Raw genomic sequence first — 17,177 nt, forward strand, 5'->3', positions numbered from 1 at the left:
GGTAGTATAGTCATTTTCACAATATTGATTCTTCCAATCCAAGAGCATGGTATATCTCTCCATCTGTTGGTATCATCTTTAATTTCTTTCATTAGTGTCTTATAGTTTTCTGCATACAGGTCTTTTGTCTCCCTAGGTAGGTTTATTCCTGGGTATTTTATTCTTTTTGTTGCAATGGTAAATGGGAGTGTTTCCTTAATTTCTCTTTCAGATTTTTCATCATTAGTGTATAGGAATGCAAGAGATTTCTGTACATTAATTTTGTATACTGCAACTTTACCAAATTCATTGATTAGCTCTAGTAGTTTTCTGGTAGCATCTTTAGGATTCTCTATGTATAGTATCATGTCATCTGCAAACAGTGACTGTTTTACTTCTTCTTTTCCAATTTGTATTCCTTTTATTTCTTTTTCTTCTCTGATTGCTGTGGCTAGGACTTCCAAAACTATGTTGAATAATAGTGGTGAGAGTGGACATCCTTGTCTTTTTCCTGATCTGAGAGGAAATGCTTTCAGTTTTTCACCATTGAGAATGATGTTTGCTGTGGGTTTGTCATATATGGCCTTTATTATGTTGAGGTAGTTTCCCTCTATGCCCACTTTCTGGAGAGTTTTTATCATAAATTGGTGTTGAATTTTGTCAAAAGCTTTTTCTGCATCTATTGAGATGATCATATGGTTTTTCTTCTTCAATTTGTTAATAAGGTGTATCACATTGATTGATTTGCATATATTGAAGAATCCTTGCATCCCTGGGATAAATCCCACTTTATCATGGTGTACAATCCTTTTAATGTATTGTTGGATTCTGTTTGCTAGTATTTTGTTGAGGATTTTTGCATCTATATTCATCAATGATATTGGTCTGTAATTTTCTTTCTTTTTTTTTTTTGCGGTACGCAGGCCTCTCACTGTTGTGGCCTCTCCTGTTGCGGAGCACAGGCTCTGGACGCACAGGCTCAGCGGCCATGGCTCACAGGCCCCACTCCATGGCATGTGGGATCTTCCCAGACCAGGGCATGAACCCATGTCCCCTGCATTGGCAGGCAGACTCTCAACCACTGTGCCACCAGGGAAGCCCGTAATTTTCTTATTTTGTAGTATCTTTGTCTGGTTTTGGTATCAGGGTGATGGTGGCCTCGTAGAATGAGTTTGGGAGTGTTCCTTCCTCTGCAATTTTTTGGAAGAGTTTGAGAAGGATAGCTGTTAGCTCTTCTCTAAATGTTTGATAGAATTCACCTGTGAAGCCATCTGGTCCTGGAGTTTTTGTTTGTTGGAAGATTTTTAATCACAGTTTCAATTTAATTACTTGTGATTGGTCTGTTCATATTTTCTATTTCTTCCTGTTCAGTCTTGGAAGGTTATACCTCTCTAAGAATTTGTCCATTTCTTCCAGGTTGTCCATTTTACTGGCATAGAGTTGCTTGTAGTAGTCTCTTATGATGCTTTGTATTTCTGCAGTGTCGTAACTTCTCCTTTTTCATTTCTAATTTTATTTGAGTCCTCTCCCTCTTTTCCTTGATGAGTCTGGCTAATGGTTTTTCAATTTTGTTTATCTTCTCAAAGAACCAGCTTTTAGGTTTATTGATCTTTGCTATTGTTTTCTTTGTTTCTATTTCATTTATTTCTGCTCTGATCTTTATGATTTCTTTCCTTCTGCTAACTTTGGGTTTTGTTTGTTCTTCTTTCTCTAGTTCCTTTAGGTGTAAGTTTAGATTGTTTATTTGAGATTTTTCTTGTTACTTGAGGTAGGCTTGTATTGCTATAAAGTTCCCTCCTAGAACTGCTTTTGTTGCATCCCATAGGTTTTGGATTATCGTATTTTCGTTGTAATTTGTCTCTAGGTATTTTTTGAAAAAAATCTGTAATTTCTATTGGTGACAAGTCACAGCTGTTGCTAATATCACTGCAGTGTGTTTTCTCCATTTGTAATAGAAATGCTAAGTATCTGTTAGAGGACAGTGAAAATAAAGAGGATTTCCCCCCTAAGACCCCGGGTTAAAAATGTCTAATTTAGGGAGAATTCCCTGGCAGTCCAGTGGTTAGGACGTGGCAGTTTCATTGCCATGGCCTGGGTTCAATCCCTGGTTGGGGAGCTAAGATCCTGCAGCATGGCCAAGAAAAAAAAAAAAAGTCTAATTTAGAAAGATGCTATGCAGAGCCTCCTGGAAAGAGAGAAGAAAACTAAGATCTATTACGTATTAAGAGAGGTGGGATCCACTCCTGGGGGATTTGTGGGAAGTGGGGGGAGGGCAGGAAACCATGAAGGCCTGCATGGAGGAAGTAGCATTTGAGCTGGGCTTTCACACACTGCTAGGGCTCAGGCATGCAGAAACTAGGGTGGGAAAAGATCTTCTGGGCAGAGCAGCAGAGGGACCCAGGCTGGGTGTGCCTAGTTTGGCAGGAAGGCGGGTAATGAGTTCCATAAGTTGGTTTCCACAAGGAGCACTTGATCTGGACGGTCCCTTGTTTGCCGAGACCCAGCAACAGTTCAGAGGCTCAGGCATCAGCGCCACCCTGCTCGGCAGCCTGGCAGCGAGGATGCCTGGGCTTGCTGAGACCACAGACCCGCCTGGCTCTGGAGGGGAAAGAAGGGTGCCACTCAGGTTTGGGGGTGCTCAGGGATGAGGCCCAGCCAGCCCTCTGCTCCCCACCCCACAGCCTGTTCAGGAAGATGTGCTCCCTCAGGAAAGCTTGGAGATGTGATTTGCCAGGGTGGCTGCATTTTGACACTTCATTTCCATTACGGTAGCTTTAAGTTGCCCAATATATTCATTATTCTTGAAATGACTTGGCTCTTAAGGGGAAAGGGCAACTGACACTCTGCTCATGCCTGCATCTCACTCTGCCCTTGCCAGGACTGTCACGAAGGAGGGGAAATAGAATTCCAATAGGTTACATATCTTGCCAGAGGTCACATAACTAGTCCTGTGGAGGAGGTGGAATTTAAACCCAGAAGGTGCAACCTGAAAGTAATCCTAAACCTCATATCATAAATGACCTTGTCTGGCTGCAGTACTGCTTACCAAAAAAAAAAAAAAAACAACAAAAAAGTCAAACAGAAACAAAAACAAACAAGCAAAAGCAGTTGAGCAAATGATAGTACTTAGCAAGCCACGCCTAGCTTTGCTTGCATCTCTGAAAAAAAATGGAAATGGGATCCAAGACATGTCCCACAGTAGCACTTCTTCTTTATGCTACTGACGTGCTTTAAAACACTTGTTTATTTCAAAGTACTATATTTAGGAGTATCTAAAAACTAAACAATTTAATCAGGCTTATAACAAAAACTGGCAGTCCCATGTCCTACCTCCTCCAGATTCTTGCTCCCGTGGACAACCAGGTTCAACTCTTAACCGTCTCTTCCAGCACTTACCTCCTCGTCTCTAAAGCACGTGCTTATAAGCCTTGAATACGTGAATGTCTGTGCTCGTATTTCTGGAAATTTTGATTCTTTATCGCTTCTCCTTAGTGTTGAGCTCCCCGTTGCTTGGATCCCAGGTCTCCCTTTCCCTTCACTGATTTCTTTCATTTTTGAAAAGTGGGTGCTCTGGGGGCTTCCTGGGAATGGATGCGGAAGTGTCTGCAAATGTCTTGGTTCAGGCTTTGCCCATGATTGACAGTTTGGCTGCGTGTGGAATTCTAATATTTATTTATTTATTTATGGCTGCGTCGGGTCTTTCTTGTGGCATGCGGGATCTTTGGTTGTGGTGCGCGGGCTCCAGAGCATGTGGGCTCAGCAGTTGTGGTGCGCGGGCTTAGTTGCCCCGTGGCATGTGGGATCTTAGTTCCCCGACAAGGGATTGAACCCGTGTCCCCTGCATTGGAAGGCAGATTCTCAACCACTGGACCATCAGGGAAGTCCTGTGTATGGAATTCTAAATGGAAATCTTTCCCCCTCAGAGTCTCAATGGCCTGGCTCCATTGTCTTCTAGCTTCCAGCCCCTTGTTACTTGAAGCCACATTTCCTACTGTCACCACGCTGCTCCCTTCCATCCCTTACTGCCTGGGCAAAAGCAGCCTCTTATTCTCTTTACCACTCCCCTCTCTGGCCTCCAATCCAACTCCCTCCAACTCCACTGGCCCAGAGGCCCCTGTCTTTTAAAATCTCTCCCACCCTCCCCTGCTCTTTTCTGTCCCTGTGCCCACCCTGCTGATTCTGCCTCACAGACACCCAGAAACCGTGAGGAGTGGGGCAGAGATGCTGGCAACACCCCTAGGCTCATCAAATGTGTCCTCTTTATAAAAGTTACACCCCAAAGCCCATGCTTCTTTCTCCCTCTACACCAAGGCATTTTTCCTGGAGAGGAGGCAGAGAGTCCTGTTAGAATCAGGAGGACCCAGCGAATTTAATCTGAAGTAGCTGTCCAGGAGATTTGTCAATGCTTGCCTCCAGACCTACTTGGGAAGCACTTCTCCATACCACTCTATAAAAATAGGGACTTCCCTGGTGGTCCAGTGGTTAGGACTCAGCGCTTGCACTGCGGGGGCCCAGGTTCAATCCCCAGTTGGGGAACTAAGATCCCACAAGCATCACGGCAAAAAAAAAAAAAAAAAAAAGAAAGAAAAATGGCAGTAGTGTTATATGTAAACAAAGGTTAATGATCACAATATAGAACCTTCCCACAGGGCAACACGGAAAGGACTAACAACCCAATAAAAAAGTAAATCCACAGAATAAATGACCCAAGGCACTCCCCACCATGGAAGCAGAAAGGGGGCTGTTCTTCCTTTCTCTGCCCCTTTCAGAACATGGGCTCGGCTGGCTGGACACTTGTGTCAGGTGCTGGGGCTCTGGGATCAAGAGGGACAGTTAGAATCTGTGCGCCGGGACAGCCAGTGATGATGGCTACCTGGCCAGCTCAGTCCTGCATCCTGCCCTGCCCGGCCTTTCAGCTCCTGCTGTTAACCCAGCTGTCACACTGTTGGGCTGCCCAGTGTCACAACCTCCTTCCCATGTTTGGGGACCTCCCCACCTTAGGAATCTTACCGGAAGCTCCTTGCCCAGGCTGCACCAATCAGAGGCCTGGCCCTGCCCTTGAACAGAGAGCCAAACGGCTGAGGAGTGAGGCCACAAGATGGAGTCTGCGACTGTGGCAGCGGCCGAGGCCAGGTTACCATGTGGGGAGGGAGGTACACTTTATATAAAAATATTTTGTAACTTTTGGAGTATGTGTTATCCTTTAATAAAACTTTTATTGTCAGATACTTACACGTGAGTACATAAAACATGTGTGTGCAGTGGGAAAAGTTATAAAGCAAACACCCTTGGAACCACCACCCAGATCAAGAAGTGGAACATTTCAAGTACAAAACGACTGCTCCCCTGTGGCCCAGCACCCTCACTTCCAGAAACACAAGCAAAAACATGTACAAGGATCTTCGCGGAAACATGTTCCAAAGAGCAAAAACCAAAATAAAAGGAGTTGGCAGTGTGCTGGCACCTACACGAATGACTGTGCTTAATCCCCACACCCCCGCTGGGGATAAGGTGGGGAAGACGGCAGCTGAGGCTCTGCCACAACAACTTGCCTGGTGGGATGGGGGGGGCAGGGGCACTAGCTGGTCTGACTCAAGGTTTCTTTATTTTGGTCCTTTGTATAAAAATAAAAAATCTTCAAGTGTTCATTGTTTCTCTGTTGAGCAATTCCTCTTTAGGAAATGTAGCCTACGTACGTAACAATAAATATGGCCAAAGCTTCCTGTTCAAAAACAGTCATCACGGCCATATTTTTAGAGCCCTCAAATAAAACGTTTTGAATGTCCAATAATGGGTAAACAAATTCTGATTAGAATTTGTCTTTGTCATTAGAATGACTGTCTATACTGTAGTCATTCAGAGAAAAGTTTATAACAATGTGAAAAATGCTTGTTAAGTAAAACACGCAGAAAACACAATTGTTTATAGAATACGATCACAAGGATGTACAAAGTAAAAGAAAAAAAGACCAAACTATACGAAATGTTAAGGAAAATAACAAAAAGAAAAGAGAGAAAGATGAGGAGGGAAAAGGTAAATATCAATTTTCCCAAGATTTCCTCTAGGAATCGTTTTTTCCTCTGGGGCTGTTGCGTGTATGATTTTGTCTGTCCCACCCTGTGGTGTGTCCCGCACCACACTCGCTCTCCTGAAGGACCAGGAGCCCTGGGCACTGCACTAGCCTCTGAGGTCCAGGCAGTGCCTAGAACTGGGCTCCCATTTTACTTCCTTTAGCCCCTGTCCCGTTCAGAGAGGCTGAAAAAGTAAACTCCAGTTTGGAGGCTCCACCCACCTCTCTCTCCAAGTGGCCCAGCCTGGTCCTGACTCGGTCTTCTGGCCACCAACTGGTCCCGTTAGAGCTGTGGCCTCAGGCCCCCAGGCCAGGGGCTGGGGCAGTTCTTGGGCCCACAGGCCTGGTGGCACCCGGTCCTGACCCTGAGCTCCATCCCGTGCCTTCCTCAGCTGAGCCCTGAGGCCTCTTCCTGGAGCCCTGGAGGGAGCTTGGCCTCGGGCCGATGGCACAGGGTCAGGGTCCTACCCTCGAGGAGCCAGAAAACGGGGTGGAGGGGCCGGGAGAAGATGGCATGAAAGGTATACAAGTGTTGGGTCTCGGGCTCCAGGCTGTAGAAGGTGAGGCAGCCAGAGGTCAGGTCCAAATCCATGCCCAGGAGCCGCCCTGATACCCCCGGGAGGCGCCGGGCCTCCCCGTTGTGCCAGGCCTGGGTGCTGTCCTCCTGAATGCAGAGCCCCCAGGAGCTGGGCCCACGGCCGATGTTGTCCGTGTGGGGCCCCAGCTTGCGCCTCGTTAGTTCTGAGTAGGCAACGCCCAGCGTCACCGAGTGGTTGGACACACGTACCTCCCAGTAGTGCTGCCCGGCCTGGAAGCTCTGGGCACACTGCACTTGCCAGAGCTCGAAGCTGCCTGGCCCATCTGGGCCCCGGGGCTTGCGACGGTGCTTTACCTGCCGGTCCTGCTGAGACAGGTAGAAGTGACGGTTGGCGCTGACGGGGTCGAAGGTCAGGTTGCGATAATCTGTTGGGCAGAGATGGATGGAAGGTGAGCGGGCAAGGGTGCCTGTGCCTGGCCACCATCCTGTCCCCAGAGGGGAGAGACAGCAACTGAAGGTCCACGGGCGGATCGCCAGACATCTGCCGGGGCGACTGCAAGCTGAGCTAACGAGGACATCATCTCAGCATCCGACCCTCCATGCAACCCCTGAGGTGGAACCTTCCATCAGCCTCGTTTCACAGATGAGAAAACGGAGGTTCAGAAAGGTCACCTAACTTCGTAAAGTGGAAGAACTGTGATCAATCCCAGATTTGCGTGCCCAGAATCTCCTTAAACACTACACGGGCTGCACGTGTAAGAGGTGTGCATCCTGCAACAGGTGTGCAGAGGGGCCAGGCTAGCCCCAGGGAGGGGAGGGAAACAGACTTCCTGTACAGAGCAGTCATAGCACGTGCCGTGCACACGCACAGACCCACGTGTACACACAGCGCACTCACACGCACACGCTCACACAGGTGCACACACACATGCGATGGGCCTTCTTACTCTGCCAGAGTTTCCTCCTCAGTGGACAGACGAGGCTCGCGACTGGTGCCGGGGGACCCGGGGCCTCTAGGGGGCAAAGCAGTGTTTTAGGGGAGTGACCTGGAGGGGAGCTCATGGGGGCTGGGCCCTGACTCCATTACCACCCCAGTGGGAAGAACAGCTGGGCCCAGAGGGGTGGAGAGAGATCTGGGGTCAGCCTTACCCATGGAGCCAAAGTCAGCAGCCTCGGCTGGTGCTCCGGGGTGGCCCCCCTCTTCCAGGAGGAGGGCACACAGCTGGCTCAGGGACTCCTTCAGGCCGCCCAGCTGCTGATCTTCGTCCCAGTGCGGGAGAGTCAGTGGCCCAAGCGGGCCTGGGGGCGCCAGGAGCTGTGATTCCTGAGCCCCGGGGACAGCTGCAGTAAGCCGGAGCACGAGGGGCAGGCACCCCAGTCCCCACCCTGCCGCCCCAAGGCCTGGTACCTGGAGGAAGGTCCGGTCGTCCAACTGCTCCAGGAGGTTGCGAATCCTGTGGTCACAGCAAGACAAGGCCTCCAGGTGGCCCTGCAGTCGCTGTTTCTCGTCCCGGGCCTGTTCCAGCGCCTGTGTCTTGGCCACCTCGATGTTCCTCAGGGCCAAGTTCCGCTGCATCTCCAGGGCCTGCAGCAGGCGGTTGAACTTGCCAGAGATCACGGAGGTCAGGGTGCAGGCTGAGCTCTGGGTGGGCACAGGAGAAGTCGAGGGCAGCCAAGTCCCTGGGCTGCCCGCTGGCCTGAGGGGTGGGAATGTGGGGAGCCATGGTCCCTGGAATCTCTCCCCCTGTTCAGCCCTTCCTTTCCTGCTGCCAGGAGGCATTTTCAAGGCAGCTTACACCTACTGCCCGGTGTCCCAGGAACCGGCCAGTGGCTGCTCGAAGGACACGGCATGAGGACGTGGGGGGCGTGGAGCAGACAGGCCTCATACCTGGATCTGGCTGCTTCGCTGCTGCAGCTCCTGTAGCTGGCTCTCAGCCTGGGTGGCCTGCTGCTGGGTGACCTCCAGTGTGGCTCTCAGCTGGGCCTGTGGTGCCCACCGGGGGACAAGTAACAAGAGAGATCCAGGATCGGCTGTGAAGTTCCCCCCTCAGCCAGTCAAAACACCTGCAGATGCTGGGCATCCCCTCCTCATGCCACCCCAGGTGAGGCCAGCACGCAGAGCATCAGCCTTGGTGTGTGCCCCGGGAGAACTGGGTCAGAGTCCCAGGGAGGCCTGGACAAGGCCCCTTCCCCACCCGGAGCAGGGTGGTGCAGAGGCCTTGGGCTGAAGACAAGCAACCTGGGGCAGAGCAGCCCCCCACTACCCCCAGTCAATAAATGGGAGCTTACGCGGCCTTGAGGGGAAGGGGCGACGACCCAAAGCACCGAAGTTTTTTGACAGGTGGGCAGTGCACCGCAGGTATAAGCTGGGTTCTTCCAAATGCCTGGCCAGTCCTCAGGCCCAGCTTTGGACATGAGGGGGAAGGGGGCACCCCTATTTGGTTGTGACCTGTCTGGTCTCCTCGAGGATCAAAATGCTATACTCTCGTAGTTCAGGACTGCGCATCTGCTAGGATTTGGTTCCCTGTACCAGGTCAAGAGCCTGTCTTGATTCTTCTTGTCCCAGCAACACTTTGATGGAAGGACTGATATTATCCCCGATTCACAGGTCAGAGAAGTTGACAACTTGGTCAAAGTAATCAGGTCTTCCTAAGTGCAGCACTTGTGCCTCTGTTCAGGCCTCACCGCCTCCGGCACGGTAAAACATGCTGAACGTAGGAGGGGGCAGGGCAGACTTTTCTGGTTCACCCTGACTCTCCCCCAAGGGCACACATCCAGCCCCTCACACCCCAGCGTCACTTCCCCTCTCCCTAGCCAAATTATAGCTCCTGCAGTGCATCTGCCGCCGGCTGTGCCACCTGTTCCTCCCTCTCTCCCTGTTGCTGCCCTCCACTGCAAACTTCGATGCTTAGTGCAAGGTCTTTGGTCCCACAAGCAGTAACACCCTGTCCTTACTCTGTGCCTTCAGCAGCCACAGGGATTATCCTCCACATTCTGGCTCTGGGCTGCTTGACCTCCTCATTCCATCTCAGCCACTCACCCCTGTAACTTCACCCTGGACTCGTCACCAGCTCTAACATCTCTATTCCAAGCATCTGTTTTCTGACCACCACCTCCTTTCAAACCAGAATAAAAACAGGACCAAGCGAAGCTGCTGAAGCTGCCAGCCCCGCCCGGGCGCAGAGAGCAGGGCGGGGTCCCCCGAGGGTCACCTCGCGCTCTCGGCGCTCGGCGTCCAGCAGCGTACGCTCGTGGAGGCGACACTCGCGCACGGTGCACACGCTGCACACGCAGAGGCCCTCGGTGCGGCAGAAAAGCTCGAGCGGCCTCCCGTGCCGGGGGCAGCACGCGCCGGGGCCGGGTTCGGGCGCCGGCCGGACGCGCAGATCCTCCAGCACGCCGCTCAGATCCTCCAGCACGCCGCTCAGAGCCACGTTGCGGCGCAGCTCGGCGCTGTCGGGGAAGGGCTCCCGGCACTCGGGGCACACCTTCTCGCTGCGGCCCAACCAGTCCTGGATACAGGCCCTGCAGAAGTTGTGGCCGCAGAACAGCGTCACCGGGTCCCGGTAGAGCCCCAGGCAGATGGCACAGGTCAGCCTGTCCTCCAGCCACGGCGCGGCCATGGCGGCGGCGCGCGGCCCCAGACGCACGGGCGGAAGGCCGGGGCCTCTTAAAGGGACCGCCGGCGCCCGGGTGTGGGTGCGGCGGGCGGAGCCAGGACCCGCCTGGGAAGACGAACTTGACAGCCCTTCTTCCGCCCCGACCAGCCGCCACTCCCAGTGCGCTCGCTCCACCCTGCGCCGACGGCTGCGGGATTGGCTTCCCATTCCGGTGCTCGGCCCCTATCAACTCCGAGCCACCCCTGCCTGCCTTTTACCACCCGAAACTGGGAGTTGGGGTCCAGCTCTCTCTGGGACCTCCATCCTGCTTCCCTAGATCCTCAGTCCAGCAGCTCCCGTGCAGGGAATCTGGACACAAGAGGCTTGGGAAACCCGTCGGGCCTCCTGGCCTCCTCCTGGCTGAGGGCCACCACCAGAACCTCTTCTGAGCCCCTAATCTGAAAATCTCATGCAAATACTACTAACAACAAGGGCTGTTGTTATCTACCTCCCAGGGGTTTTGGCGATTAAATGGAACAGGACCGCACATGGGAATGCCTGGCAATGAGCATGGCACACACAGCTAGTGCTCATTAAATGCTCTCTCCTGACCCGAGGGGCCCTGCTGCACTTTTTCCTTGAGCTGAATTTCAGGCACTTGCCGGATTAGGGTGTCTCCCTTCTCTAGGTTATGCCTAATTTCGGTTCTTTTAAAGCAAACAGTGAGGTGGAAATTTCTGGTTACCAAGAGACAGAGACCAAAAAACAGTGGTTCCTTCCTACCCCCTTTAATGGAAACTAAAGCAAGCTTAACCTGCACTTGGAAGCCCCTCTGGGTGTCAGCCCTCTGCTGGGGAGAGTTCCTTGTCTGCAGGTCCCAACTGTTCTGGAACCTCACTTTTTAGAGAGGTGGTTCCCCTGCAGCTGAGCACAGAAGGATCCTGACTGCTAACCCACCTGCCCTGGGGGCAGTGTGTGCTGGGCCAGCGTGAGCTGGAGGAGGGTTAACTCTTTCTTTCCAAAGGAGCTGGCCTAATTTTGAGGCGGGGCGTCCTCTCCCTTTGATGCAGCAAGCGTATTGTCTTCTGGGTGACAGTATGTGAAGTTTCTCTTGCTGGACAAGGTGCATTGATCTCTTGACTGGCTACTAGGCAGTCTCTGCCTTTAGAGAGGAGAAATACCCTAACCATCCAGCAAGCACTCGGGAGCTTTCTGGGTCCTGAGCAGGGGGCGTGCCCAGAGATCTCTGAGACCTGCCTTTGCCCCACCTGACAAGGCTTCTTATTCAAAGTATCTGGAGGCCAGGAGCCTGTGAACAGCCGGCAAGGGGCCAATGCCCAGGGCTGGCAAATTTCTTTCAAGAGGCCTGTGGGAGCAGCCAGGGTCCACTGCCTGCTTTTCTTCTGCACCCGTCTTCAGCCAGTGGATCGCAGGGCCTCTGACACCCTCAGGAAGCAGAGGTGAGGGGTCACCTCCTGGGGTGGGAGACAGCCTTCTTCCCACCCATAAAGCAAGAGTCCCACCAGGGGGCATTCTGGCTGCTCCCAGAACACAGACCCAGACCAGCTACAGCAAAAATCAATATATTCATACCCCCAACTCCCCAACTTTCTTCACTTCCAAGCCCTGGGCCTGCTGGGAGGGCAGCAGAGGGGCTGCCTCAGGCAGGCCGGAGAACCCCAATGCTTGCCCCCCTTGGCACTGTGTCTCTATTGCTCCCGCCTGCGGAGCCTGACAGGGTGGCCTGAGAGGCCCAGTCCACTCTCTGAGGGGGGTGGCACTCCAGCCACTCAGTAGATGCCATAGGTGGGTTCGTGACTGTCTCTGTACCGGTCCAGGTAGCGCAGGGGCTGCCGGTGGGGGAAGCGCTTCTGCTTAGGGTGATAAGGGGGCGGCCGCATAAACTCAAACACAGGCTCTCGCATGTCTGCAAGAAGAGTGAAGGGGCGTGTGTGTAGACTGCTGCTGGCCTGAGCCCCTCTCGCGTCTGCCAGGTGGGACTGCCCAGGCTGGCACCACCCAGCCAGCCCACCCCAGGAGTGGCATGCCTGCTGGTGGCCCTCTCCTGACAGGCGCTCCTCCTGGCAAGTCAGGAGAGGTCTGTGAGCTCAGGCCAGCCGCCCCCTCCTCCAGCCCACTCTGCCCTTACCCAGGAGCTGGTGGAAGATGTGGGTGACCGAGTCATCCCAGCGGCACTGGAAGAAGGCCAGGCCAGCTGGAGTCATGGCATCTTGGTGTTTCTTGTAGAAATCAAAAGTGTGGAAGGTCCGCTGGGCAAGCTGGTAGCTGGAGGAAGAGCGGAGCATTAGAGAGTGGGGAAGGGGGCACCAGAGCCCCACAGGCAATGCTGAGAAGCCCCTTAGGGTCTGCCTAGCACAGCTCAAGTTACGAGAGAGAACTGAGAAAGACTGACCACTGCTGGGAAGCTGGCCTGAGGCTGGGGGTAGCTGTGTGGGGGGGAGGGGCACAGATTACCAGGGTGAGGGCCGGGTGTCCCCAGAGAAGTCGATTGGCTTGTCCTGCTTGAAGAGCAGAAAGGCAAAGCGGTGGAAGCCGGAGCCTCGGGCAGGGAAGGGGGGCAGGTAGGGACACGTCTCCTGTCCTTCAGCCACCCTGTTGCCTGGGATGTTGGTTCTGGTGGGAGAAAAAGCATCTGTTAATTACCACTCGCGGGAGGTGGCAGCAGGAACATCCCCACCCGTGTGCTCCCTAGAGACTGATATACCTCCCCGGGAAGAGAGACCCTAAAATGATCTCTATTGTACAATCAAGTAGGAAGTAGAGCTCTGTAAACCCTCGGATGGACTGCAAACTTGTGGAGGGAACAGTAGGGGCTCAGAGGCCGACAAGGGCCCCAGGAACTGTCAAGATGAGAGCTAGGTCAAGCAGCCTGTTTACTGGCCCTGGGGAGCTGTGGGGATGCCACAGCTGTGCACGCGGGAGAGCCATGCGACCTTGGGCTGTTTCTCTCCCGGTTTCCCAAAGCCTCTAGGTTTGTCAGGGAGTGTTTGCCCAGCCTGGCACTGGGATGGCCGCTGTACCTGCCCCAGGTACAACTCCCCAGAGGGTCCTGTTACACAGGCTGGTAACTGCAGTTGAATAAAAATGCCTGACCTCCTCCCCTTGGCCTGGTGCTCAGAACCAAAGGCCACCGAGAAAACAAGAGGCAGCCCACAGGTACCGGAGGCCTCTCATGGACTCCTTTCCCATTTGATTGTCACAGAGCCCCTCAGGGTGGCTAAGGCACGTGGTGGCATCATCCTTGTTTTACAGGTAAGGAAAGGAGTTCAGGGAGACCAGGAGGCCTGTGGGAGAGGCCAAGGCCCACTGCTTTCCTTCTGCACCTGTCTTCAGCCACTGGATCACAGGGCCCCTGACACCCTCAGGAAGCAGACGTGACGAACCACCTCCAGGGATGGGAGGTGGTGGTTAATCCATGGTGGAGCCACGACTGAAATGCAGGTGCAGATCTTTCCAGGGTGCCAGGGCCTCCTGGAACGCTTCTGACCCATTCCCCTACCGCAGGTACTCACAGCAGCCAGTGCAAATACTCGGCATCCGGTTCCAGCAGGTGCCCATCTGCACATAAACACAGCCCACTGACTGCGGGAACTGCCGCCCCTTCCCGCCTCCTCCCTGGGAAGGAGCTGGGGCTGGAGCTTTCCATCTGGCCCCTCCCCCAGCTCCCCAGGGCCCTGGCTCCCGGGAGGTGAAGGAGGCAGGAGTCCCAGTGAGCCCCAGACACCTACCCAAGTTGGTGAGCAGCAGTGTCCACATGGAGCCCTCGCCTGCCTTATAGGTCACCTCCGGGGCCTGGGCAGCCTGGTGGGGAAAGAACGATGGAGCTGTCACCCCCATCAGGGATGGACAAGCTGTTCTAAACAGACCTTCGTTCTGGAGGTCAGGAGCCTGAGAAACCTTGGAGAAAGAAGAGTCCATTCTGAAACAAATGCCCATGACAGCCCCTTGAGAGGCAGGTGGGCAAACAGAGACTTATAGACTTATAGAACTCTACAGAGTTGACTATCCCGAGATCTGAACCACAAGAAGGCCAAGGACCAGGGGCTAGGAGGGCACTTTGAAGACAGAGGGTCAGTCACAGCAGTATGCCAAGATGCGGCTTCTTTTCCTTTCACTTTACATCCTCTTCTTTGTAATTACTGTATCATGGTGTTGTTTATCAGGAAATCAAAAAGAGGAGACAGAGAACAAGAAGACCCCAGATCAGTCTACACAGATGCCGTGCTTGTGTCCTTAACCACCATAAAAACTGCCTCTATAAATACTTTCAAAAAGGAGTTTTTGTCTGTGGCCCCATGGTGGGATATGTCTGTGTACACAGGGCGGGGAGGGGCACAGGCCAGCAGTTACCTCAGTTGGAGTGACCTCATTGCCGTAGTACACAGGCACCAAGTCGTCCTCGCCTATAGCGTAGGCCACATGCAGGGGGACTCGGGGCACGAAGGTGGCCCCGTGGAACAGGTCTCGATAGAGGCCGTAGTGTTCAGCCAGACGCTGCTTGTGGTAGGGGCCACAGGTCCTCTCCCACTCAGCCCTCACTGCCTCCAGTGGGATGCGTGCTGGGAAGGAATGATGCCAGCTGGGATGCAGGGTCAGGGCAGGGACACACCCAGGACCCTCTCCCCTGGGAAGGCTTACCTGTGCGGAGGCGAGCGGCCCGTTCCTCCTCCACATTGGCCCGCAGTGCCTGGAGGACCCGCTTCCGCTCCAACAGCTGTTGGGTCCGGCAGACCTTAGGTGCAGGCAACCCAATGTCAATCTTGTCTTTGGGATCTGGGGAGGGAAGGGGTGTTAAAGAAAGTAAGATCAGGTCTTGGTTAAGCTGCCTGTCCATACCTTTCCTTTCACTGGGCAAGCTCTGCTGCTAAAGCTTACCCTTTAATTCACAAAACTAAAATATACTGTGTAGTCAGCTTCACAGACATGAACAGGGTCCAGTTGCTAAGCAAATTGGGTACAACTTGAGACTGATCCCTAAACCAGGTTACATCATCTGTCTCGGTCATGGGAAATCGAGGCGGATGGCCATCCCAATTATAGTTGGCATCACCTTCAAGCCTGTTCACAGCTGGCCATGGACTCGCACCTGTGTACCTGGCAGAATTCAGAGCTGAAGCTAGAAGCAAAGAAGCACTTCTCACACTTAATGCACAAAACCACACAAGTCACCTGGGAAACTTGTTTAAATTCAGATTCTGAATCAGCAAGTTAGCGTGGGGCCTGACACTCTGCATTCCTAACAAGCTCCTAGGTAATGCCCATGCTGCTGTTCCCAGAACACACTCTGAGGAGCAAGACCCTAGAAAACTTTCAATCCAGCACCCTTTCCCATTTATGTTAGACTATGACAATAAGAAACAGACACTGAGCCCACATCAAGAATGACATTAGTCTAAGAATTCCGATTAACTGTATCCTTTAATCCTCACAACGATCTTGTGACACAGACACAATCTTTTTATTTTATAGTTGAGGAAACTGAACCTCAGGGAAGTCACTCCCAAGAGATTGACTTGGGTTTAAGTAAGATTCCACATGTGTGCCCTTAACCATCATTAAAACTCCTTTATAAACGCTTTCCAAAGAACAAACTCCTTAAGTGTAGTCAGTCTCTCAGGAGCAGGGTCCCTGAGTCACCTTGCCCAGGGCTTTCAATTTAATTCAGCAAAGTATTGCACACCTACGTGCCAAGCACTGTGCGGGTGCAAGGATCCAATGGTGGTCAAGACAGGCAGGATCCCCACCCTTAGGGAGCTCATGAACTGGGAGGGAGGCAGCGAAAAGAGTCAGGATACGGTGTGGCCAAGGCTACATGAACAGTATTGTAGGAGCAGAGAGGGGCGTTCTAACCCGGAACTGGGCCGTGGGGAGCTGGTCAGGAAAGGGCTTTAGGTGTAGAAATATCCAAGGTGGAACTCTAATAATGAGAGAAGGGAATGTTCCAAAGTAGGGGGACCGAAAGGTGTGAAAAATCCTGGTGGGACTAAATCGCCACCGGTGCGCACGGGACCGCTGGCAGGCCCCCTCCCCCAAGCTCGAGGAGGACGCCGGCGGGGCCCCCCCGAGTCGCAAGGCGGCGGGGTCACCGCGCAGCTCCTGTCGCCCCGCACCTGACTCCTCTCCGAAATGCTCCCGGTAGGTCCGCCACCAGTGCGGGTCCCGCGCCTCCTGCTCCGCCCGGCGCCGGTAGCGGTCGAAGCTGCGGTACTTCTTCAGCCGCTCCAGGTTGCTCACGTCGATGACCTCGTTGGGCATCGGCCCCAGAGGAGCGGTCCGGCGGCTCAGGGCGGCTGCGGGCAGAGAGCGGGACGTCAGGCCGGCCCCGGCCCGGCCCCACGGAGGTCGGGGGCGGGAGCTGGCTCGATCCCCAGGGTTCGGCTATACGGAGACCTCCAAGAGCCCTCACCTGAGGTGCTGAAGCCCCGCCACCTCCGACTCCCGTACAACGCGACTCGCCACCAGGTCGCCGCCATCTTCCCCCAAGCCGCCGTCGCCACCGCGGCTCCTAAGACCCGAAAGAGGCGGCCGCAGCAGCGCCTGAGCGCACGGCGGAAGCCCCGCCCTCAGGCCCCGCCCCAGCATCATAGGAGCCACGCCCCCTCCTAGGCCCAGCAGTCTTACTTCCTGGGATCCGCGAGCTCCTCCCTCCGGGAGGTGGCTGCGGACCTCGAGCGCCCTGGCTCCGGAAGTGACCGGTGAACGGCGAGGCGGAGCTGCGAGCGGTCCGGACCCCTTCCCGCGTCCAGCCACCAGGGGGCGGCACAGACTGGGGACGGTCGGCCGGGCCCGCAGCCACCTCGGCTCAACGAGGTAGGCGCTTTGCGGGGCTCTGGGTGCTGCTCTCTCTCAAGGGTCACCCAGTCCCTGAAGGCGGCATCCTGAGCACCCCCGGCAGCACGGGCAGGGGAAGGGGTTGCGAGCAGGGATTCAGGAGTCCTCCTACTTGGGTTCAGATTCCAGATTGTGACCT

At 53.9% G+C, this 17,177-nt stretch overlaps 2 protein-coding genes across 3 annotated transcripts; both read right to left on the minus strand.

Annotated features, from left to right (window-relative positions):
- Positions 1-5,160: 5,160 nt before the first annotated feature.
- TRIM65 (tripartite motif containing 65) lies at positions 5,161-11,605 on the minus strand. Of its 2 annotated transcripts, none has more exons than XM_060290609.2 (6): positions 10,076-11,605; positions 8,476-8,571; positions 7,996-8,229; positions 7,737-7,911; positions 7,535-7,600; positions 5,161-7,012 (listed from the first exon to the last, which is right to left on the minus strand). In XM_060290609.2, the coding sequence occupies exons 1-6, from the start codon at positions 10,412-10,414 to the stop codon at positions 6,438-6,440; spliced, it is 1,485 nt and encodes a 494-aa protein (XP_060146592.1). In that variant the 5' UTR covers positions 10,415-11,605; the 3' UTR covers positions 5,161-6,437. The 2 variants fall into 2 exon arrangements, with proteins under 2 accessions (XP_060146592.1, XP_030693572.1); XM_030837712.3 differs by having other exon boundaries at positions 9,800-11,605.
- A 148-nt stretch (positions 11,606-11,753) lies between these two features.
- Positions 11,754-16,751, minus strand: MRPL38 (mitochondrial ribosomal protein L38). Its single transcript, XM_030837714.3, has 9 exons — positions 16,614-16,751; positions 16,318-16,497; positions 14,846-14,980; positions 14,558-14,766; positions 13,936-14,008; positions 13,720-13,765; positions 12,662-12,820; positions 12,336-12,472; positions 11,754-12,113 (listed from the first exon to the last, which is right to left on the minus strand). Exons 1-9 carry the CDS (start codon positions 16,678-16,680, stop codon positions 11,977-11,979), a joined length of 1,143 nt encoding a protein of 380 aa, XP_030693574.1. The 5' UTR covers positions 16,681-16,751; the 3' UTR covers positions 11,754-11,976.
- Between the last annotated feature and the right edge of the window lie 426 nt (positions 16,752-17,177).

The sequence above is a fragment of the Globicephala melas genome, chromosome 20 (assembly GCF_963455315.2).
Source record: "Globicephala melas chromosome 20, mGloMel1.2, whole genome shotgun sequence".
NCBI classification, from domain to species: Eukaryota; Metazoa; Chordata; class Mammalia; order Artiodactyla; family Delphinidae; genus Globicephala; species Globicephala melas.